Source organism: Vicia villosa, unplaced genomic scaffold (genome assembly GCF_029867415.1).
Source record: "Vicia villosa cultivar HV-30 ecotype Madison, WI unplaced genomic scaffold, Vvil1.0 ctg.001177F_1_1, whole genome shotgun sequence".
Lineage (NCBI taxonomy): Eukaryota > Viridiplantae > Streptophyta > Magnoliopsida > Fabales > Fabaceae > Vicia > Vicia villosa.
The window spans coordinates 55,557-80,008 of NW_026705518.1; the positions used below are offsets into that span (position 1 = coordinate 55,557).

At 34.3% G+C, this 24,452-nt stretch overlaps 1 protein-coding gene and 2 long non-coding RNA genes across 6 annotated transcripts; 2 read left to right on the plus strand and 1 right to left on the minus strand.

Moving 5' to 3' along the window:
• Positions 1 to 2,298: 2,298 nt before the first annotated feature.
• LOC131633792 (uncharacterized) lies at positions 2,299 to 3,423 on the minus strand. 2 transcript variants are annotated; one of them, XR_009293397.1, is made up of 5 exons: positions 3,339 to 3,423; positions 3,131 to 3,209; positions 2,969 to 3,036; positions 2,667 to 2,758; positions 2,299 to 2,491 (listed from the first exon to the last, which is right to left on the minus strand). It is a non-coding gene; the product is annotated as an uncharacterized LOC131633792 (long non-coding RNA). The 2 variants fall into 2 exon arrangements; XR_009293398.1 differs by having other exon boundaries at positions 3,319 to 3,421.
• A 1,138-nt stretch (positions 3,424 to 4,561) lies between these two features.
• On the plus strand, positions 4,562 to 6,241 carry LOC131633797 (uncharacterized). Its single transcript, XR_009293399.1, has 3 exons — positions 4,562 to 4,791; positions 5,352 to 5,426; positions 5,592 to 6,241. It is a non-coding gene; the product is annotated as an uncharacterized LOC131633797 (long non-coding RNA).
• Positions 6,242 to 8,003: 1,762 nt separating this feature from the next.
• On the plus strand, positions 8,004 to 18,792 carry LOC131633798 (peptidyl-prolyl cis-trans isomerase FKBP43-like). 3 transcript variants are annotated; one of them, XM_058904483.1, is made up of 14 exons: positions 8,004 to 8,161; positions 8,244 to 8,317; positions 9,035 to 9,267; positions 9,960 to 10,090; positions 10,200 to 10,773; positions 10,900 to 11,127; positions 11,500 to 11,721; positions 14,461 to 14,640; positions 15,225 to 15,443; positions 17,590 to 17,845; positions 17,966 to 18,053; positions 18,136 to 18,177; positions 18,259 to 18,307; positions 18,393 to 18,792. In XM_058904483.1, exons 1-14 carry the CDS (start codon positions 8,149 to 8,151, stop codon positions 18,472 to 18,474), a joined length of 2,391 nt encoding a protein of 796 aa, XP_058760466.1. In that variant the 5' UTR covers positions 8,004 to 8,148; the 3' UTR covers positions 18,475 to 18,792. The 3 variants fall into 3 exon arrangements, with proteins under 3 accessions (XP_058760466.1, XP_058760468.1, XP_058760467.1); XM_058904485.1 differs by having other exon boundaries at positions 11,503 to 11,721; XM_058904484.1 differs by having other exon boundaries at positions 10,903 to 11,127.
• The last annotated feature ends 5,660 nt before the right edge of the window (positions 18,793 to 24,452 follow it).

The window sequence follows — 24,452 nt, forward strand, 5'->3', positions numbered from 1 at the left end:
CGGATGATCCCTAGGTATGGGGAGATCGTCCTTCAAACGTGCTCGAATAATTCAACCGGAGTATGGGTATGCCAGGTCCCTCATTTTTGGGCCAGTGCTTATTGGCCGTTTTTATGCTTATGAGTGGATTGGGCCAATTTTGATAATTGGGCTGGTCCATAACAGAATCGTTGTGCGCAGAAAAGCTTATGCAGTCAAACCCCGTTGATTTGCGTAAGTGAAACGATGAACGAAATCGGGGATCCTTATGCCACGAAAGAATCAATGAAACCTTTGATATGACATCATTGAAACTGTGACTTTGGCGGTGACTGAGGTCCCGACAGTTCAATTCACCCCGTGATGGTCAGGCATACAAGATCACTTTGGTGGTGACAGAGGTCCCGATAGTTTAATTCACCCTGTGATGGTCAGGCATACAAGATCACACCGCATAGGGCATGTCTAATGGAGGAACCGATTTAGTTGGGCATATATCGATCCTACCATCCTAACACTCATATGCGCAAGAGAACAAACCCTTAAAAACCGATCGAGAAGCGAACACTTGAAAGAGCGACAAACATATGTCTAATTGATGCATCTTCCGCGGATTCACAGTCAAACTGAACCTTATATCATAGGAGAAGGATCAACCCTAAATCACCGCCTTAAGCGACATTCAGGCGAAGTACTTTAAGAAATGCACTCAATTTTTTTTATAGAGAAATGCACCCAAATTTTGTGATTTGACCAATAGTTAAATATCAATCTGAAAACATTATTTCAATTGAAAATTAGGATTGAAAGAGTTAGAAAAGAGAAAATTGAGAGAATAATTGATTAGGACTTGTTCTGGATTGGGCCGACGCTTGGCCCAAACAGCCTAAGGCCCAAATCGTTATCAGCCCATGAAAGCAATGCTCCCCGGCATACCGCTGAGGTGCCCGTCACACGCTCACGCCCGTGACTCTCGGTCGGTCGTCTCGAGTACCAACACCGGTCCTAGTGTCTCTGCCCGCTCCTTACGCCGAGGACCCTCCTCCTCGTAGGGTTTTCCCGCTCTTAACCCTCCAGATTGAGCGGAGTCCATGCGCTCCCTAAAAGACTGTGTCTCCCCTTGGACTTCGGAGTGGTTGACCCAGGATGGAGACCACATGCTGGTCTCCACTATCCACGTAGAACCTTGGCAGTCTCCGAATTGGGACTGGGCACCCAGTCTAATAGTGAGATCTTGGCCCAGCGCTGGGGGTTATAAATACCCTCTGTCACTAGAGGGTCATGTAACTTCATTCATTCTTTCTCTACCTTGTACTTGCACTCTGATTGCTCTCTCTTCTCACTTTGGCATCGGAGTACCTTGCAGGTACATCCCCCAGTTCACAGAAGATCCAGATCCTTGCAGGCCTTGAAGATCCATCTGATCAGGTACGATCAAGACTGAATCAATAAGACATATAGTTAACAAAGTTGAAATTTAAACAAAAAATAACTATGAATTAGACAAATGCTCTAGAATAAGAAAACAGATAAACGTTTTATCTAGAGCCATTAATTTTTTTATATTATTATAGATATATATTATCTATAATCTATAACAATATATAAAGACAAAACATGATTTTGGTGTAGCCTATTTTTATTCTAATTATATCCTTTTTAGTTTTTGTTTTTAACTTCAACTTCCTTTTACCAGTTGTTATAGGATAATTTTTATTTTTTTTCATTCTGTTTTTTTAATTATTTTATAAATAATTAATATTAAAATAAAAAATTAACATATAAAAATACTATTTATATTTTTATCCGTTTGCATATTAAAAAAAGGGGCAGACGGACGAGTGACACCGGATTATTATAGAGATAAACTAGTAACAAACCCAAGCGTTCGCACGGGTTCTGGTACGGGACGCGCATTTGTTTTAGATGTTTATTTTTTAATAGAAAAATGTCTAGTACCTGTGAACAAAAAATAATTGAATGTATAGAAAAATGTCTGGTATCCGTAAAAAAATATTTTGACCAGTAATTATATGTCCCGTTAATAATCAATATTTTGATCAATAATTTCATATTACCGTGTACAAATATTAGTTTGATCAATAACTACATGTCCCCGTGTACCTTAAAAAATATATTAATTGAGTTACTTCATATCCCGTTAATAATCAATATTTTGATCAAACCTGCATATAATAAGGACACAGAAGACAAACCTGCATATGGAAAGAGCACAACTGTCAACTTACATTTAGCCTTTCTTTAAGAATTCTAAGGCCATCAAGCATACTTTGTTACACGTATCAATGGACTTTCTTCACTGTCACAACTTTAGAAAGAATGCAACAACTTTAGTATTCCACGGGTCTGAAATACAAATTGAATGTTTAGAAACTAATCACAATTAGCCATTGAAGACTGTCATCAAGATACATCAAACTCTAGTGAAGACTGTCATCAAGATACAACTTCCATAAGCTCGTAGCGAACTCGCAAATTCCAGAGTAGCAGGCTGCAAAATTTAAACTCAAGTTAGCACTTACTGAATACCTTCTCGGGTTTTATATAATTCATTCAATAATAATGGATGTTAAAATAATAATGGATGTCAAAACTCAAGTCAGCTCATCCGATAGACCGGCTTCACTCCATCTGCGACGAAATAAATGAACAGTTACTGCACATACCTGTTCAATGAAGCTACATCAGTTCAATGAGTTGTGATAGGATCCAGTCGATTTCCAGATTTCCATAACCTGCATGCGTCGATTTCCAAAACCTGCAAAGTTTGTGTTAAGTCCATTTGACATATAAAAAACCAGTCTTGTACAAATAGTCCAATTGACATAACAATGCATACCACAACATAAACGAAAAGAGGAAAGAAACCAGTTGAAACATTTTGTCGAACACGTAACGCGCGTGAGTTGCAAAACGTAGACAATAATACACAATCAAAACCTAAATTGAAGTAAAATATTTCAGATACCTATGTTATTCTCCAGTCCATGCTGTTCTTTTATTAGTCTCGTTCAACCGCCATGTTTAAGCTTCAAACTAAACGAAATTTCATTAGAGCAATCTCGTTCAAAAAATGAACCACTACTGACCAACTATCTCTTGATGTTGTAGCTCGGAACCTCAATCTGACCTGAATCAATTTCGAATACATCATGAACCAAATCTTCATAGTGAATTTTTAACTTGACTGTCGACTTACTGGAATCAATCTAAAATTTCAAGAAGGAAAAACTACAGGTTAGTAAGTTGAATACATAAGATGCTATTTTGTAAACAAATTTTGTCATAACAAAAGTTAGAGATTAGTAAGTTGAATACATAAGATTAAAACTTCTCACAGAAAAATTGCAAGTTTTCCATGCCGGTACCAGCGCTGCAGACACAAATTGGGGGAAAGTAAGCCTTCAAACCTCATGACAGATCTGACCAAAAAGTCACACAAAAATCATTTCGAATCCAACCACCACCCGCCGTCAAAAAACGTGTTGCCGCTACTATAGTTTATCACTGTCAAACCGCCTACCGCCGGAAACGCCATAGCCACCGCCATAATTTCGTAGACCTGAGTAGAGAGTCAAAGATATAATCAAAGATAAAGAATCAGATCTGTTACACCTAAATCTGAAAACAACAAACACCAAATCAACACCACTAAACCTAAAACAACAAACACCAAAACACCAAATCAAACCTGTTCAGATAACCGCACCGTCAGCGAAGCTTATCCCTTTCGCGTGAGTCAACACCACCAAACTTGAAACACCAAACACCAAATCAAAATCAAAATGAAACCTATCTGAAACTCAATAATAAAAATGAATAAGGAGATGGAGAAGGAAGAAGAAGAAGATGAAGGAGGAAGAAGAATATGGAGAAGGAAGAAGGAGAGAGCTATTCAAGAACTTCTGCCAAGAAGATGACTGAAGTAAGGAAGCAGATAGAAAGAAGAAAAGTGAGAGACGGATGAGACATATGCAAGAGGAAGTAGAAACTATAGGCAAGGGGATGTGAGAAGGTGGAAAAGTAGAAGAAAGGATGGTGAAGTGTGCCACTTGTCAACCCAAAATGAATAAGAGGGCAAAATGGGGTTTTAAACAACTATGTATTTTCTTATATTATAGATGAGAGACGGATGAGACATATGCAAGAGGAAGTAGAAACTATAGGCAAGAGGATGTGAGAAGGTGGAAAAGTAGAAGAAAGGATGGTGAAGTGTGCCACTTGTCAACCCAAAATAAATAAGAGGGTAAAATGGGGTTTTAAACAACTATGTATTTTCTTATATCTACTATCTACCCAATACTAATAAATTGACCAAAGAGACTATTTTACCCTTCTGCCCAAAAAAACCACCCCTTAGAAAAGGCTAAATCGGTATTTAACAAATTGAAAAATACAACTGGCCCAACGAAAGCATTTCATTGGCCACTTACCCAAAATCTTTGTACTTTCCATCTACTTTTTGCACGTGAATGTTACACCTGTTCATTTTTTATTGGCCCAATTTAAAATTCAAATTCTAGAACAATTTATTACCCAAAACATTTCTGAACCCCTAAACTCTCTTTCTCCTTCTTTATCGTTAACCCTTTCCCCTCTCTCTCTCTTTCAAAACCCTAAATCGCCGCTACCGCTATCGCCGTATCTCCACCACCGTGTAGATCCGGTTCACCGTTCATCTTCCCAGGTTCACCAAATCGGATTCGTAAAGTCACCTTCTCCAACTGACACCTCCGATACCATCTCTCGGCTTCGATCTACAACGACCCACTTAGGAATTTCTGGTTGCAGGTTTTATATTTCTTCTATTTTTATATTACATCCACCTTTCATCTTCCAAATCAAACAACACTTCATTTGCTTCTGTAGATTGACCCTAAGATTTACAGTGTTTTTGAATCAAAACTCACATCTTAACTATTAACCTTTGATTCAGAAGAAACCAGGAGCCTGTGAAACAAATAATACTCAAGCATGAAGCCATATTTAAGGATCATGAATGTTTACTTGATAATTTTTATTCTGAGTTTAAACTGAAAAGAACAAACAAAATACTGAGGATAATCCTTAAAAAACCTATGATTTCTATTCATAGTTCCTTTTGTGTTTAAATATTGTCATGCTGCTGAATTATTGTACTTTAATGCTCACTCTGATATCTCAAGAGTATTTGTTGTTACAGTTTCACTATTTCTTTGTAGTTATCATGAATGATCCACATACGGGTCGACTCCCTTATCCATAAGGATCGACATACTTTGAAACATTTTTATAGGATTTTTAGCCATAAATAGTTATTGCTTATGGATGCTCATATATTGTAACTCCTTTGATGTTGAACTGTTTTGCAGGTGCTTAAAAGACCAACACAAGCCCACCACCGTCCCAGTACATGAAATAGAGGCTACTGGAATTCTGACTTGAAGGTAAGAACTATGTATTTTGGTTCTCAATGTACCTTGCCTTTTTAAACTACATATGTATAGTAATTTGTTGTTTTTTATACTCGAAAAAAATAGCTTCTAGATTTATTTGATGTATCATTATTAAAATTATTTTCTGGTTTAATATAGTTTGAGTTAATTTCTTAGCATGTTTTGTCAACTTTTGTCAACCATAATGCTCTCCAATTGAATGATTGCTTGGAGCTAAGACACTGCTCAAACTATTGAACAACTACTCAAGAACCTAAGAGGTAACAAAAGATCATTTTTATGGCTAATGGTAGAAGATAACCTACTGTCGATTTAAGTGCATTCATACATGAAGGTTGCTTACATTTCTCTCTATTTTGTGTTATTGTCTTTGGTATTTAATTCATTATTAATTATATAGTAAATATCATTTTCTATAACCGATGAGAATTTGAGGACAAGGAAGATGGCATAAATCTCATTTTCTGCAATAGCCTTCCTTGTGATTGCAGGATTCCCGGTAAGAAAGTACACATGGTCCATTAAAGGGAATTGGTAAGGCATTAGCTAACTTGTCAAGCAGTCATGCAATGGATTCAAATTTTGCATTGCTTTAATATTGCATGGCCTTTTCCTTTTTAAGAGAAAGGACTTGAAAGATTAGCATACATAGCTTAAGGGTACAATTATTGGAAGTGGAAGGATCATAACATTCACTATGATGTGCAAGGAGATGGACCTCCTTTTGTTCTTATTCATGGTTTTGGTGCATCTACTTTCCATTGGAACTCTGTATATGATATATTTACTACATTTCTCACTTATGTCTATTCTCATGATTTTGTAGTAATGACTTTGAATTAAAATGATTTATTGAAAAGCTATCATGTATTACTTTGTTGAATCAAGACTTTGACCACACACAAATAATACACATCAGAGCTCAATCATTTGGGCTTGAATGAGATTATTTTTTATGACCCCTTTTGATTGTATACTTACATCCCACATTTAACAAAAAATTGGATCAGTTTGTATCATCTGCATTGCATTTTATCACTTATCAGAACATAGAAGATGTGATACTAGGAGAGAGTCTTGATGTCTTCATTGATTCTATCCTTCTGAAAGAAGAAATGGATGCAATTGCAACATTTAGTTCTTCTACCAACCAAAGCCAGGGGATGAAAATTTTGCTTAATATTAATTCAATATAGTATTTATATAATTCACTTGTCATTGTTGAGTGTAAGGAGGAATCTTTATGTTTATCTTGTGATGATGAGGATTCAAACTAATTGTAAGCCACTTTTATTTAGGTCTCTTAGAATATATGTTTATTATAACAGTATGATTCCACCTTGTGTGTCTATTATAGGGAATAGTATGGTGTATTCTAATATTGTTGACGAATTCAAGCAATTTAGAGAAGCATAATACAAAGAACCAAACAAACTGTCTTCTGGAAAAAAATTGTAAAGAATTGGTTTTTCTTGAGTTGATAATACATATACTTTGTTCACTCTAAAATTTTGTAATCTTGAAAAACCTTTCAAAAATCACAGTCAGTCGGACTAAGAGAGTATGCGAATGGAAAAAATTTATATTATCAATTTTATTCTCTTATTTTTATGAAATTTCATGTTGCATCTTTCAAATGAAAATTCTATTACAAAATCAGAAATAAAAAATTTCATTTATCCTCAAATCCACTCTACCTATAAATATCTTTTCAAACTCTCTAAATGTAAGAAGTTTTAATTTTAATCTACATAAAAGTTTTCTTGGATTTTTAATATCTTCAATTTTTTTTCAATTTATTTTATAAAACTTCATTTTGCATCATTGAAGTGATTCATTTTGCATCATTTTCCATTATTTTTAAATATTATTTTTTCTTCAATAGAATTATTTATGATTATCGTTCAAAAATTTACATTACATAATTTACATTTCCTATTCAATTGACCTTGTGATCATTTTTTCTTCAAATACTATTCAATTGATCAATCTATCTATAACACACATGATTAGCACATGAATATAATAAGAAAATATTTAATCTTACGGGTCACTTTCAACCCAAGCAGGGGTGAGAATATGCCAAACCAACTAACAAAGATCTATTGCCTAGCCTATACGGGCACTTTCAACACAAGTAGGGGTGAGAATATGTCAAACCAACTAACAAAGACCTACTGCCTAGCCTATACGGGTCAATGCTAGGTGAGATTTTTTTAAGTAAAAAAGACTTAGATTTTTTTATAAGCATATTTAGTTAAATATACTAGGCCACCGACCATATAAAGATCCTTTTAATTCTTTTAATTTAAAACCTAATTTTTATACTACTAATTAATATCTTATTGGTAAAAACTTTTTTAAATGGTTGATTTTCATTTTTTAAATGTATTTTTGTCAAACTTCTTTAATTTGCAATTTTCGTATCATTCATAAAAGACTACACCATAAATAATGCACCCGGGCGACAGCACGGGTCTCTAACTAGTTATAGATAGATAGATAGATGTGCATTGTCTTAACATAGCCGTTTTCAAAAGACCATTCCCGTTGTGCGTGAGTGAAAATGTAAAAAAGGAAAATAAAATAAACAAGTATATATTCAACATTTTACCAAGGCGCCAATCATCATTTCCGGGTTTAGGGTTTTACGAACCCACCATTTCGCACAGTATTTCAACCAAGGAGCAAAACATCTCTTCTCCACAACCACATGGCATTTTGGGGTAACTCTCTCTTTCTCCTCTCATTTCAATTCCGTTCAAAACCCTAATATCTATCAAATATTCACACTGATTCTATTTGCAGGAGTTGAAATCAAACCTGGAAAGCCTTTCACTCACCAACACGATGCTTCCCGAGGACGCCTCCATATTTCAATAGTAACCACCTTCTCATCATCGTCTTCTTTTCTACGCTTAATCTTTCATTGCATGTCTTAATTTACAATCGATCATCCAATCATGTTATGAATCCAATATGCATCATTAATTTCATGTTTGGATAAACAACTTATGTGCAGCTTATAGTACAAGTCCTTGTCAAAATAAGCGCTTATGAATAAGTTTGCACAAGCTATTTTTATAACAAAAGAGAAAATAAATTTAAACTGTTTTTAAATATATTATAATTTGTTTTCATTAGCTATTTTGAAGAATGTCGTAAGCTGCGTTGATTTAGTCTCTGTGATTCGGTCGAAGTTACAAATTGTAGTTTATGTGAAACTTACTGTCAGTTTAAATATGTATCCAATCTCTTATTTCGGACAAGATTAGGGGCCTGTTTGGATAAACACCTTATTTGCAGCTTATAGCACAAGTGCTTATTTTGATAACTGCTTATTTCTGACAAGTGCTTATTTGGAACTTATAATCACTTATGAATAAACTCGCATAAACTATTTTTATAACAAAAAATAAAACAAATTTAAACTGTTTGAATATATACTATAATTTGTTTTCAAGTTCAAAAAAATTTATGAAAAATGTCATAAGCTGTTTTTGATCAAGTCTCTCAAACAGTGTCACAAAACTTATGGCAGTAGATAAGCTCAAATAGGCCCTAGATTGTTAATAGTAGTTGTAAACTTTCATTTTCAGGCCACTTTGGGGCTTGGCACTGCAATTACGAAAAGCACACTGCAATGTAATGTGGGAAATAAAAGCCCTGTTTTTCTTTGTGTTCTTTATCCTGGAAAAAGTGAGTCGTTGCAGTTGAATTTGGAGTTTGAAGAATATGGTAATGTTGTTCTCTCCGTCATTGGCCCTCGGAGTATTCATCTCTGCGGGTATTATCTTGCCCGTGGACACTATACCAATACTATGGGTGAATCGTATCCTTATGTTTTTCTTACTAATTTTTTTTAAATTTTTTTTCTTGCGCCTTTATTTATTTATTGGTTAGCATGCATTTTTAACACATTGAAATTGTTTAGGATTATGGAAACCTGATGGCATTTGATTGAAGTTAAGTTGGGATTATGTTGTAATTTATGAGTATTTTCAATTGTTTTAACTTAGACAAGTATTTGGTTCTGAACTCAGGAAAAATGCGAGTTTATAGGTGCTTATAAAGAAGTTAATTGAAAGAGCTTTTGAGAATATAGATGTGTGGGAGTTTGATTAAGTTCAAATTTGAATTATTTTGTAATTTACTAGATCTTTCAATTATTTTAACTTAAATTAGTATTTGGTTACAAGCTCAGGAAAATGTTAGTTTATATGTGCTTATGAAGAAGGTAATCAAGGAGCTTTTGAAAGTATATTGGTGCATGCTTTGATTTAATATATGCCTGGATGTCTCAAAGTCATTGGAAGATTATTTTGATTTTCATATTTCTGCAAGTGTTTGCTAAAAAGTTTATCCAAACTAGTTCTAAGAAGTTCACACAAAATTGTTTCATGGTTGAGCCCAAATCTTTACTCGGATTATGTGTCTAATTAAAGACGAAATACGACCGTATATCAATTTGTCCTTTTTCTAGGTGGGTTTATTTTTCTTGATTTCCTTCACTTCAATGGAAAGGGAATCATATGGAGAAGATATAGCTGATACAGAAACGGAGAGATCTGATCACAGTGACGAAGACGACTACGATGATAGTTTTATTGATGACGATGATACAGTTTTCCCACCATCTCCTATTTTCAATGAAGGCACGTTCAAATGTTCATATTAATCCTTCAACATGTATATCTATAGTTTGCTCCCATTTCAATCTCTTGACTATGTATCATTTGTTTGTTTTGATTGTGATGACTGCAGAGGAAGCTTCTTCTGATAGCGGTCGAAAAGTTACAAAAGGAAGCCGAAGAAGGCTGAGGAAGAAGTACCAGTTGGTAGAGTCAGATGACAATGGCGGTTGTGAAGAAAAGAAAACTATTGGTGACAACATGCATGTTGAATCGCAGAAAATTGATGACCAAGATAGTCTACCAATTTCATCTATTTGCAAGAATAAAGCCTCTGGAAGGGTCTTGGATCAGGAAATGGATGATAATGTTGATAAAGAAACAGTTGGTGCTGGCAACAAAGATGGTGAAGACCGAGAGGATAATACTATTGGTGAGTCAGATGACAATGGCGGTTGTGAAGAAAAGAAAACTATTGGTGACAACATGCATGTTGAATCGCAGAAAATTGATGACCAAGATAGTCTACCAATTTCATCTATTTGCAAGAATAAAGCCTCTGGAAGGGTCTTGGATCAGGAAATGGATGATAATGTTGATAAAGAAACAGTTGGTGCTGGCAACAAAGATGGTGAAGACCGAGAGGATAATACTATTGAAACAACGTTGAAAACTGACAATGTTGTCGTGGACAGTCAGACTCATAGGTATCTCTTCTCAATTCAATATCATTGATCGAATACATGCTTGCTTTTATCAGCTTTAGGCCTTCCTTTTTATAATTAATTTTCAATTGTTCTTGGCTGTGTTCATAAATTATGTTTGTAATGAAGCAGGGAAGCTGAACCTTCAGATCAATTGGTAGAACCCTGCTCTGTTTTGGATGTTGGGGATATTAAAAAGTCAATTAAGAAAAAGAAGGAAAAGGAAAAAGAAACAAAGAGTTCTTGTCATGACCATTCCACCGAACTAGATAATGCTGTGCAAGATGAGCCAAAAATGAACACATCTCAGAATCTTCTGGCAGGAAATGAACAGAACCAGCAGCAAGCCGATGATAAGTGAGTGTTTTTGTCTTCAGTTCTTGTTATACCATAGAAACTTTTGCTCAGTTATATTTGTTTTTCATTGGATAAAATGTTTGATTAATTTGGAAAGTTAGACCAAGTTATTAATTATTAATTATATTTAAACATATGAAGGCCAAGAAATTTTGAAATAATAAATTTAGGGCTCTTCATTACAGAAGAAATATTCAGAGTGCTTGAGTTAAAGATGGGATAGGTTGCTATTTATATCCCAGGCTGATGCCTCTTTTCAATTCAATATGATTGAGTGGATACATGCTTGCTCTTATCAGCTTTGGTCTTCCTTTTTGTAGTTAAACTTTTAATTATTCTTGCCTTTGTTTATAAAGTATATCTGTAATGAAGCAGGAAAGCTGAACCTTCAGATCAATTGGTTGATCCATGCCCTGTTCTGGAGGTTGGGGATATTAAAAAGTCAAAAAAGAAAAAGAAGGAAAAGGAAACAAAGAGTTCTGCTAATGGCCATTCCGCCGAAATAGGCAACGCCGTGCAGGATGAGCCAAAAATGAACACGACTCAGGATCTTCTGGAAGGAAATGAACAGAATCAGCATCAAGCTGATGATAAGTAAGTGTTCATGCCTTGAGTTCCTATTATATTATAGAAGCTGTTATTGCTCAGATATAGTTGTTTTTCACAGGATAAGATGTTAGATTAATTTGCATAGTTAGACCAAGTTATTACATTTATACACACTAAGGCCATGAAAATTTGAAATAATGATTTTACAATTTAGGGGTCTTCATTACAGCAGAAATATTCACAGTGCTTGATTTAATAATGGGACAGGTTTCTACTAATATCACCTTTGCTAAAATTCATTCAGAAATGTTAATGGTGGTGTTTTTCTTAGTTCATGAAGTTAAACAACATCTATGTGTCTGTTACAATTGACCCATGTATAGTCCAGTGGCAACCATGGGTTGGTTCACATCTTTGGATGACTTATATGAGTCTATGGCTACACTTGGCTTTTGGCTCTTGGCAATAGGGGTGTGCATGGATCAATAACCAAACCAAATTAAACCATATATATGGTTTGGTTTGGATCTTAAAACCATTTCTTTAAAACTGGTTTATTTTTTAAAAACCGGTTTACATGTGGATCGGTTCAGTTCTAAACCGGTTTCTCGTAAAAACCAGTTTTTAAAAAAAACCGGTTTAAAACCGGTTTCTCTCAAAACCAATTTTTTATTTTTTAAAAAAAAAAACCAGTTTTAAAAAAAGTTAAATAAAAAATTCAATTTTTAAAACCAGTTTAATTATTTTATTATTTAAAAAAAATGTAAAATGAAATTTTATTTTCAACATCAAAAAAAACATCTCTCTATAGAATAATTAAATAAGTATGTTTAAATTAATAAAAAATTTCATAAAAACTAACATGTGCACGTAAATTTTAATATAAGTTTTTTTTAAAGAATGTATTAATACAAATGACAAAATGTATTTATTTATAAAAAGTGAGTAAACATTTAATTATAAAGAAGTAGTGTCTGAAATGTGAAGCGATGAAACATGAAAAAATTTCATGATTAAATGGCCAAGGCAATCATAGCTGAAATGAAAAATAATTTTAAAACCATCCTTTTAGACTCTATATAGTCATAGCTGAAATGAAAAATAATTTTCAAACCATCCTTTTAGACTCTGTTTCTATATAGTTTCTATATAATTCTTATGTATTTTCTAATTTCCTATCAATTTCAATAAGTGATTGTTATCAATTTCAACAAGTCATTGTTGGTAAATCACGTTACGCACTTACACTTAACAGTAGCACCATGATTTTTTTTATGTTACAAAATTTAGTTTTTTTGAAATTAAAGTTGTTCATTTTTTTTTTTAAACACAAAGTTATTCATTTTGATTTAGAAAAGTTAATCACAAAACATGTGTAAACAAGTATAGAAATTTTATACAGTAAAATTAAAATTATATTATAACTTATTAGAGAAATTTAACTTTAATATATGTATATGGTGAACTATAAAAAAAAACATATAAATTTAATATATAATGAAATATGGGTATCCAATAACTAAACCAAATTATTATTATGGGTACCGGTTTATATTTGGATAACAAAATGGTTACCCGATTTTATATTTTAGCATTTGGATTGGGTTTTAAAAAGTGGAATAATTTGGATATCAATTTGGTTAAGGATAACCGGTTTTTTTGCACACCCCTACTTGGCAATGCCTCCTCAGATTAAAGAGAAAATTAAAAATGTCATCGATGAGATGGTGGCATGTTTGGCTTATGGTGGTGGATATTTTCCTACTTTGATGAGCTTTGCTTTGTTTTATATTTTAAAAATACTTGTGGATCTTTCTTACAACAGGAATGATCATCTGTCATACATAAATGAGTAGTGCTAGTGACACTTACTCTAATACCCTCTTTCCAACACTCATTCTTACCGGTGGCGGATATTTTCCTACTTTGATGAGCTTTGCTTTGTTTTATATTTTAAAAATACTTGTGGATCTTTCTTACAATAGGAATGATCATCTGTCATACATAAATGAGTAGTGCTAGTGACACTTACTCTAATACCCTCTTTCCAACAGTCATTCTTACCGGGTGAACTGCTTACGGGTCCCATTATTTTGGAACTGAGCCCCATATAAAGTGATGAGACTCAAGTGTATTTCACCAAATAATAGAGTGAATGTTGTTAGCATTACTGTACTTCAAATTAACAGGCATCATCTCTTGTATTGGTTAATTAATTAAAATGAATGCATCACACTATTTTTTTGTTTTTCTTCTAAGAGTTGGACTGGTATTCCTTTAACATTGTAGCTGAAAAATACGGGGGTAACTTTTTGTAGAAGACTAACCACTGGTTCTTTTACCCAACTTTCAACGAGATACAAAATTGAAAATGGTGTATGAAGTCCTTCACTCCTATACAAACAATTTCGCGAGTCTGACCCTTCCTAGTACTCTCTCTGCCATAAGAGGTTTCTAGGTTGACTTTGTTTTATTTTTTAAAAGTGTTGCTGCTTTAGAGATAATTATAAAAAACTGTATTTGATACAAATAATAACGTCCTCACTTTATTTGCAGCAGGTCTTAAAACTTCTCATGAATATATTTAAAATATTAAATAATATCTTTTTATTACCTAATTGCTTAACATACCTTGGCAAAGTATTTTGCACCTTGGTTCTGCATCTGCTTTCAAAGACAATGTTCCTAAAAGGAGAACTGACGATGCCTTTACAAACTTCATTTAGTTAATTTCAATGATATCTGATTTGGTTGTTGATCATTTTTGTCGTTGATATGAGGCAGGAAAGTTGAAACCACGGATAAAATACTACCTTCCTCACAGGTTGGTCAGGGACAGGATGAAAAACCAAAGAGAAAAAGGAAGGAACGGTCCAAGGAAGAGACACTTGCTTGTATTAGCAATGTTACTAATCTGCCTCAGGCTCAGGGAAATGAACACAATAGTCAGGACACAGTTAATGGGTGAGTTTTTTACCAACTTTTATTTATATGATCAGGTAATACGGTAATACTATAATAACTCTACAACATGTTGTATTTGATATGGAGATGAAGTTGTTGAAATACTCTTCATGCCCTGGACATATGCAACAGAACTCAAAATCAACTGTATAATGTATTGATGATGCAGCACACATCTAGGCTTTCCTTCCTAGTATAAGTTAGTAACAAAATATATACCTTGCATATTTCAATTTCACTGGATATTATACTGGTTAAAGTAATGACCTGGTATGGCCTATATTCTGTTACTATGCATGGCCTAATATGTATTTTGTGCTTCAAAAGTTTGTCATTTCACAATTGAATATCAGATGAAATCTCTCGAGTGCTAAAAGAAGTAAAAGCTTAGGAAGAAATCACTCTCCTTACAATAAATTTCTTTACTTAATCTACATAAAGATGCCATGTTAAGAATTGTCCATTCTCCAAAATTTTATATGATTCATGTCATTTTTACTATAATTTGTCATTAAAATTGTGTTACATCCTGTCAGAAAAAAAAACAAATCTTTGTTATCTAACACTATTTAGCAAATTAGCAGGGATGTTAAGATTTCAGACACTGTTGCACTGCCTTCCACTGAAACAGATTCTCAAAAGAAAACAAAGAAGAGAAAGAAAGAACATTTAAACAAAGCTTCACAACAGCCTGAAGGTGACAATGGAAATGGTGAAGCCAACAAAGAGACAGTAGAGTCTGATAGTCTGATTGATAAATTTTCTGAAAGGAAAGAGCAACATCCAAAGCTTACAATTGAAAAGTAAGTGCCATTATATTATGCTTTTGATACGAGATAATACCGAAACACTAGCACATGCTTCATCACTGAAACTGAATTGGTGGCAAGATAAACATTATTAAGTAGCAGAAACATTGTAAAGTATGAAACATTGAACAGGTTTAAATATTTCTACAGTAATCTGGCTAATTAAATAAATGCAAACTTGAATTGGTTCAAGTATTTTTGCTTTCTAAAATAGTTAGAATTTGATAGTATTCTTATTCTGTAAAGTAAACAGCAGCTAACAAATAAAATCCATATACCAATTTTTTTCTTCATGTATTTGAATTAAGTAAATCTTGTTAAACTTGTTAACATCAAAAGGTATTGTTCAACTCTAAGTCTCTCTTGTGGTTTAGCCTATAATTTTCTTTATCCCCTCTATTCGTTGGACTATATCTTCTATCTAATCCACCCTCCTTACCAATTGTTCTATAGGTCTTCTTCATACATAACCAAATCTCCTAAGACGATGCTCCACCATCTTGTTTACAATGCAAGTTACCATGGTTTTCTCTTTAATAAACAATCATTATCCTAACTTGTGCAACCATAATACATTGTAACATTTTCACATTTGCAACATTGGGTTTAGTTTCTTGTTGGCTCCTTATTGTCTCACATTCAGTCCCATGTAGCACTATAGATCTTATGTCTACGGTAAAATATTTCTATAAGCTTGGGTTATAATTTTCCACCGCAGGTCTTACCTGAAGTATTCTTTTGTTCTGTCCACCTTGCTTGGATCAAATGGTGTACATAAACAGCGGCCAATAGCGGTGCTGTAGTAGGATAGCGGAATGGTGCAGGAGCCATCTGCTATGAGAAGAGCCTTAGCGGTGTATAACATAATAGCGGTCGCAATAGGGAAAATAGCGGGGAGCGGAGCGGTTCCTGGCCTGGAGCGGTTTCTGGCCCACTATCTTTTCCCCTTAGAAAAACTGAAATTGCCCCTTATATTTAAAACGTAAGTGTAATTTGGGTTTTCCCATCAAATTTGAGTTCTTCTCCAACCCTAACCTTCCTTCATCCGTTTCTGCACTTAATTTCTCTCTTCGGCAGTTCCAGCATACAAACATCATGTAACATTTCCCTCCTCTTTTGCAATTCGTTCTTCAGCCGCAGCAGTCATCGTTCCTCCTTCTGCGCTTCGTTCTGCAGCCGTTGTCTCTGGCGTTCCTACCTCTGCTCTTCGTTCTGCAGCCATCGTCACCGGCGTTCCTACCTCTGCCCTTCGTTCTGCATCCATTGTTAACTTTTTTCTGTTTCTTTTTTTTTTGTTCTTCTCAGTTTCTTTGTATCCATCGTTCCTCTGTTTTTCTTTTTCTTCTATTCATATTGTTCCTCTTTTTCTTCTTTGCAGCCTTGTGCTTTGATTTATGAATCTTTTATGAGTTTTGCATGTCAATTTTGTTCTTAAAGAGGAGTGCTGTCAAGACACTCTATGTTACTGATTAAAACTTTAAATGAGACGCACTAAATCATTTAGGCCCCACATGCATTTAGTGGCCCCTATTTGAATTTCAACCAATAGCATAGTGTTGAAAAAAATGTCTTAGGGAGTGTGTTGCTAGCATAATTCTCTTAAAGATACAATTGGAATAAAATGACTTCATCATTCCTTTGGCATGCTCTTAGACCTAACAGTCTCTTTGAACAACCATGTGAGCCATCTTATGCATTTTATCCCAGCCCCTTCCTTGCCTCAATAGGTATATCATTTAGTCCAACTATCTTACTGTTCCCATTTGCAACTTCATGTTCTCCTTGATATATGTTTCATGCCGTGAGTTAAATGATCTAGCCCAATGCGTTCAATTTTTTGGCAACAAAAATAGTTATTTTGGGGAGTTGATGTATCATAATAATTCATCTTTGAGCTTATTGATGATTTCCTAACCAATTTTGTAGAAAACATGTGAAATAATTGCTGGGTAAGGGTCATATTTGGCCAGAAATAATTAACGTTACCTTGCATTTTGGAAACAACTGATAAGTAGCAACAAAAAATTCTAAAAGAATGATGATAAAAAGGAGACTCTACACATTTAATATCCTCCTCTCTTGGTGCCTAACATACTACAACTTATACTGTGCATATAATTGGTTAATATTTCTTGTGCAGCAATATGGACAACAATGGAAATCAATCTGAAGACAAGAAAGTTAAGAAAAAGAAGAAAAGTAAAAACAAAGGCAATGAAGTTGTAAATTCTGATGTGCCTTTATCCATTGAGCCAAGTACTGTGATGACGAAAGAGGATGGAAATAATACGGAGGATGCCAAGTCTTCCCAAGTCAGAACATTGTCAGATGGACTAGTTATTCAAGAGCTAGAGACCGGGAAAGCAAATGGGAAAATTGCTGCATTAGGGAAAAAGGTAGTTCTGTTGAACAATTTAAAATATTTTAGTGACTAGTAGTTACTGCCTCTATCAACACAGACATTAATTGCTGATTTGATTATAGATTAGATTTAAATAAATGGTCTTTGGCTACAGATCAGCATCAATTACACTGGCAAGTTGAAGGAAAATGGAGTGGTGGTTGAGTCAAATGCTGGTGAAGCTCCTTTCAAATTTCGCCTTGGTAAACATATCACTATTTACCAGAACCTTTTATTATTACCTGGATATGACTTGTGTTCTCACACTTGCATCTCCTTTTTCAGGTAAAGGAGAAGTTATTAAGGGTTGGGATATTGGCCTTGAAGGTAGCCATTTAAACATTTTGTCCTTGTTATTTTCTCTAATTGAGTTTTTTTTATTAAAATTTAAATACATTCTTTTCTCAGGTATGCAAGTTGGAGAAAAGAGAAGACTTGTGATACCACCGTCAATGACGTATGTGACTGAATTCATATATTAAATACATATAATTTACTTTTGTGGAATCACTATAACTTTCTCTAACATTTGCTTGTTTCAGGTCTAAGAATGATGGAGACAGTGGCAGTATACCACCAAATTCATGGTTGGTTTATGACTTCGAACTGGTTAAAGTTCATTGATTATTTCATCCAACGGATCGTGGCTGGTCATTTTTTGAGTGAAAATGAGAAATATGAAGTCAGGAGGCAGTTTAGCTGGGCAATCAAGAACCAGATTCAACTGTATGATAACAGTTTTTTGTTGAGTCTATGGTAATTTTGCCCCGGGTATAGGGAACAGTTGGTTTACACCTGCAACCAAGTCCAAAGTTTTGCTTCTTTCAGTTACTATTTACATAGCAAAAACCATTTGAGTCGAGGGTGAAAGTAATCATGGTATTTAGATATAAAAGTTTGGTTGCATTCCTTTTTGTGCTAAAACCGAAATTAATTATTTTATTTTTAAAGGTTATGAAACTAATCATGGTTGAATTGAGTTACATTTGATCACAATAATCCACAGCTTTACTGTGAGCAAATCACTAATTACAGTTATCTATAGAAAGTAAACACTCTTTTGCCTTGTTCCCCGACACACTTTCAATAGAAGAGTGTGTTATAGTGGGTTGCTAGCAGTCTTGTTCAAAATGTTTTTAGCTCTTCGATTCTAATTCCCTCAGCTTGAAATGATATTTAGTTAGACAATTTCTTTATAGACCCCATGGGGTGAAAACCCTAAAATACCCTTCGGAGATGCATTTTTGAAAAGGTTTTTTTGGATATGCATATTTGAAAAAATTGAAAATTTTGAGATATTGATTAATTCAGATATTATAAAATTGATATAATTTAGAAGTTATGAATAATAATAATAATTATTATACTGTTGATATTTCTATTCTAATTTCAATTATAAATTAAAAAATAAAATTCCTAAAAAATTTAATTATTTTTTAATAAATTTCACATTAATAATTATTAAAATTATAACTAATACACAACAACTATGATTATATAAAAAATAAATACATTAACAATTATTCAACAAAAATTTAAAATAAAAGAGATCAAGTAAGAATAAAATTATTTACTATTTTATTCATATTTTAATATAAATTTCGAATTACATAGTTTTTCAAAATAATAGATAAAAATCACAAATATATAAATTATTTTAATTATGATAAAAATATCGTTTTTCACTTAGTTTAAAAAAATTACAAAAAGATTTTGTCTTAATTTTATTTAATGGATAAATTATATATTTAATTTTATATAATTCAAAATTTACTTATTATATTGAATATTTTTCATTTATATAAGTTAGTAAAATAATTTTTAATTTTAAAATTGTTTTGGAAATTTTGTTTATATCCATTTGAGCTCAAAGTGAGGAAATAAAGGGCATTCTTCGTTGGTGAGTAAATATCACCTGTAGGATTGCATGGTCCTATATTTGCCAGATTCTTATCGAAATTACTTCTATCCACATGATTAATCTCTGCCATATAGTAACTTTGATCCGCTTTTATATTTTCAACTATTCTATCCTCCCTCCAGATTGCAATCCTCTGGTGAAGTGAACATGGAATTGCCCCCGTGCCATGAATCCATTCACGGCATAACAATAAGCTATAGTTGGCTCTCGCAGCAATTACCATAAACATGGTGGGTCTGGTGATCGAACCCATTGTCAAATCCACTTGGATAACTCCGAGAGTTTGGCCCACCTTGCCTTCGTAATTCAAAAACACCATGTTGTGAGGCTTGATATCTGTGTCAAACATCTCGATCCTCCTTATCATGAATTATGGCATCAGGTTTACTGCTGCCCCTCAATATACCAAGATCTTGTTGATCTCCACATTCTCTACTTTTACCCTTATTAATAGGGGCTTCAGGTGATTTTTCATCCCTTGGTATGGGTGTTCAAAGAACACATTTTACTCTTCGACTGCCCCATTATTCATTACATAGTAATATACAGGCTTATGTGTGGACATCTAGATCTCATCAGTTTCTTCATTCTCCCCGACCTCGGTAACTTGATCGTATTCATAGGGTAAAACTGAAACAACATTACAATTTAAGTTGAGGGAAGATTCTTCGTCTAACTCAAAATTTCCAGCCAACATGTCTTCATCCTCCATTGGATTCTCCAATCTCTTCTCGTTGATTTTTTCTTTTCTTGGGGAAAATAGTTTTCTTCCTACCGGTAACCTTTCCTCAGTCTTGTTTGGGGGAGGAAGTTGGTTACTACTTGATTCTCCCACATCTTTTCCAATAATCTCTCTCTAAGCTTTCTTTATTCTCTGGTGTCTCCGCCATTGACACATTGTCATTGGATTGTTTCCTTTGTAGTTGTCAGACTTATATGTCTGTTGCTTTGATACTTGAAACTCTTTTCGATATGCTATATACGAAGCTCTTGCGATATCAAAACTCCTTCATTTCTCTTGTTCTCGTCCCTTGTTCTCATTTGGCCTCATCCACCTGTCAGTTGGAGCATTGGACAGAGATTTGAAAGCCACTCTTCGAATTTCCTTAGGATAAGGGCTATCTGGCCTCCTAGGGACTCCTCTTTTGTCAAACATGAAACTGCTCGTTGTGTCTCTCCAATTTCCCTTGCTTCGAGCGTATTGCACTCTTTCGAAGTTCTCTTAAGCCTTTCTCCTGCTTTCGGATACACCGTCTTCATCTAATCTTCCTCTCTTTGGATGAGCCTTTCGACTTCATCCATCTCTGCATTTTGGTTCTTGTCCACCATATTCACTTTGAGGTTAGGACCATCGTTGATCTCGACCTTTTGAAATTAGATTCGAAGGCCCTCAGTAGCCTTTGTCATTTCGATACCTGCAACACAACCTTTAGTGGTCTTACCCTTGGCATCCTCGCTGATGAGGCCTTCAGTAGCCTCCTTTGAATTAACTACAACAAAATCTACAGTGGCTTTTTTTTCAACCACTTCCACCATGTTGATATCTGCAGGTTCCGCATAATTGGTATCAGCTATTGGCAAAGGGTCAGCATCCACCTTCATCTGGTTCCTGTTCTTCTCGCCAAACCTTGGGCGCCCCTCCTTGATAGCATTTTGGATGAGATCCCTGAAAAGAAAACATTGTGAGTTTTTGGGCCCTAAAAAATTATGATATTTGCACAAACCTATTTTCTTCTGTTGTTCTAATAGAGGAATTTTGGCACCATGTGGCACTATCATTTGGCCATCTTTTACTAACAGATTGAAAATCTCATCACATTTCGTCACATCGAACGTATATGTTTTCTTAGGAAATTTATCATTCTTTTCAAGTTCGACAGGGTTCTTCGCATTCGAAGGGGTTAACATTTTACAAGGATAGGGTGGTCCTTTCTTTAATTCACCCAAGTCCACTTCGCCTTCTTCGAAGGCTAAAGGATCATTATATATTTCTCGTTCGCCTTCCTCGGCTTCGACATATGCAACCCTCTCCTTTTTATTACTTCTATTCGCTCTAGCTTTTTCATCCTTCAAGCGTTCTACTTGTCGAACTATGTCCTCCAATTGGGCTATATCTCTCAGATAATTGGGATCTAATTTCTTCCTTATAGAGAAATCTAATCCTCTCACAACCATCTCAACCAATTCATGTTCAGGCACTTGCGTGAAGCACCTTGCCTTTAATAGGCAGAACCTATTGAGATACTCATATTGGGCCCATTCGCTCAGACTTATCTTTGATTGGCCTATATAGAACTGTTCATGGAATAGTCTTTCCAAACGAGGCCAATCTTGGATGGAATTTGCTGAGAGGAAGGTGAACAAAGTGAATGCATTCTTGGTTAGCGAATTAAGGAAATATTTGATCCTTAGATTTTCGTTATTCGGTATATCTCCAGCCTCGATATTGGCTATGTAGAACAACACCAACGAACCAATACCAAAAAGTAAATACGGTAGGAATTTGGTATTGGTTCGTTGGTGTTGGCTAATTTTCCACTCCTCAGTCTCATACAACAATGTTAAACAAATTGATACTAAAGTAAAAGAAAAGAAACACAAATTAATTTGTGACACGAAAACTAGACAAAGTCCCACTGGGCGTGCCAATTTGTTTACCCTGAAATTTGGTAAACGAGCGCTAGTCTTCCAAAAACAACTATGTTATGTTTACTCGTAGGATCGACTGGATTGATCCTAGGACATGTGTTTAGTTTTGAGATTTTGACGTTTGTTTGGTATACATTCTTTCGATTGTTGTGGCTAATTTATAAGTAAAAGGAATATTTAAAGAAATGCAATAAACCCAGAAAAGTAAAGACTTTGACTCGAAGGTAAAAGAAACTTAAAAGGCTTTGGTAAAGATAAAAACTAGTAATTGAAGTAAATTGTGGTGAATCATATGTATATTCTCAAAAACTCGTTTCTCGATATATGTTGGTACTTTAAGTATTGTTGAGTGTTTTTACAGAATTTAACACACTAAATCCTAATGCTAAAATTCTAATTTATACTAATTCAACCATAACGGCATTTTCCTAACAGAATGCCATGTTTGTTGCTTGCATGCTTCTTGATTTCTAAGGCTTCCACATGTCCTTTTTGGATAAGACCGATCATTTGAATTTGAATCTTCTCCCTTTCAAGGCGCCAAACAAACCAACGTGTCTGTCGAAGCCATACATCTCGAAAGCTCCAAAAATATTCTGAGTTTTATCTGCGTTTTCAGAATAACTTTCTTCGATAACATTTAGCAAGATAAAACCCTTCATAAGCTTGATATTTTTAACAAACTTCATAATTTGGTCTTGAATCTTCCTTCAAAATAACTTCTTTTTTCAAAAATCTTCATTTCACCTTAATACTTTCTTAATAGTCGAAATTCCCAGCTAATAAGAAAATGGCACAATAGAGATAACAAGATGAAGCACTAAAATATTCCTTTTCATTAATAGTTGGCTACTATTTATTTGCATCTGTAGGCACATAAAGTGCACATATGAAATCAAGTAGCAACAACACAATGATTGTGATACATCTACACAACTAAGGTGTGTAATGAACAACGTTGAGTGTTGAATTTTTTGTTTTGTTTTGTGTCTTGCCAAATGATAATTTCATGATTGGTGGATCGATACCTATAGCAAAACTTCAATCAACTTGTTTCGACGACAGCGACGGAAAGGTGTTGTCGGGTGGTTGTAACATTTTTTTATTAAAGTTGCATGTAAATGAGCACTGACCGAGTGGTAAAAAAATGTTTCTCTTCATGATAAATATATGCTTCTTGGTTCTTCAAAATTATGCCATTTAAACTTTGACTTTCCATCTCTTGATTTTCTATTGATCTATTGATTTTATCTTCTTGTAGCGGAGAAAAATTAAGATCAAAGTCATTGATTAACTTGACTCATTATTTCAATGAAAGTCACCGCCGCGCTTTATTGTTTTCAAAGGAAATGAAAAAAAAGCGAAATAAACCCAAAAAAGAAGTTTTTAAAACAAAAACAGCAAAAAGAGAGATCTTAGATACGGGTATTGATTATAGAAGGGGAATGTGTTAGCACCTCTCATATTTGTGGTACTCCACAGGAACCTTTTTGTAAATATGTGTTTCAAGAGAATTGTGAGCAAAGAAAGGGTTTTTGTTTGATTTTAAAATAAGTTCTGCAAGACATTATATCTTGTGCCTATATACCTCTTCGGTGCAATGGAGAAGTCAGAGCTAATGTAGTAAAAGCTAAGGAAAAGAACAATCTAACCAAACAAGAAGCCAACACTTGACATTAAAGAGTCAAGGACTACCATAACCTAGCAAACATAATACAAACTAGGGATCTATATGAACTTGATATCTTCGATCATAACATGCACCAAGCCTTTGGAATACACCATGAGAACTTGAGATAAAAATTGGGCAGAGTAACGGCTGTGTACAAATGAATTCCTTATCACGATGCCTTGGAATTAACCATCAAGGACTTTCAAAGAATCACCAGCATGCATAAAGAGAAATAATCCAATACCTTGGAGTAAACTCCAAGGACTTCCAGACAAACAAGCTTAATCACAATCAAAGTATCAAGAACTCAGACGAAAATCCAGAGTGCTAGGGTCAAGATCCTAATTCTAAGCCCATAAA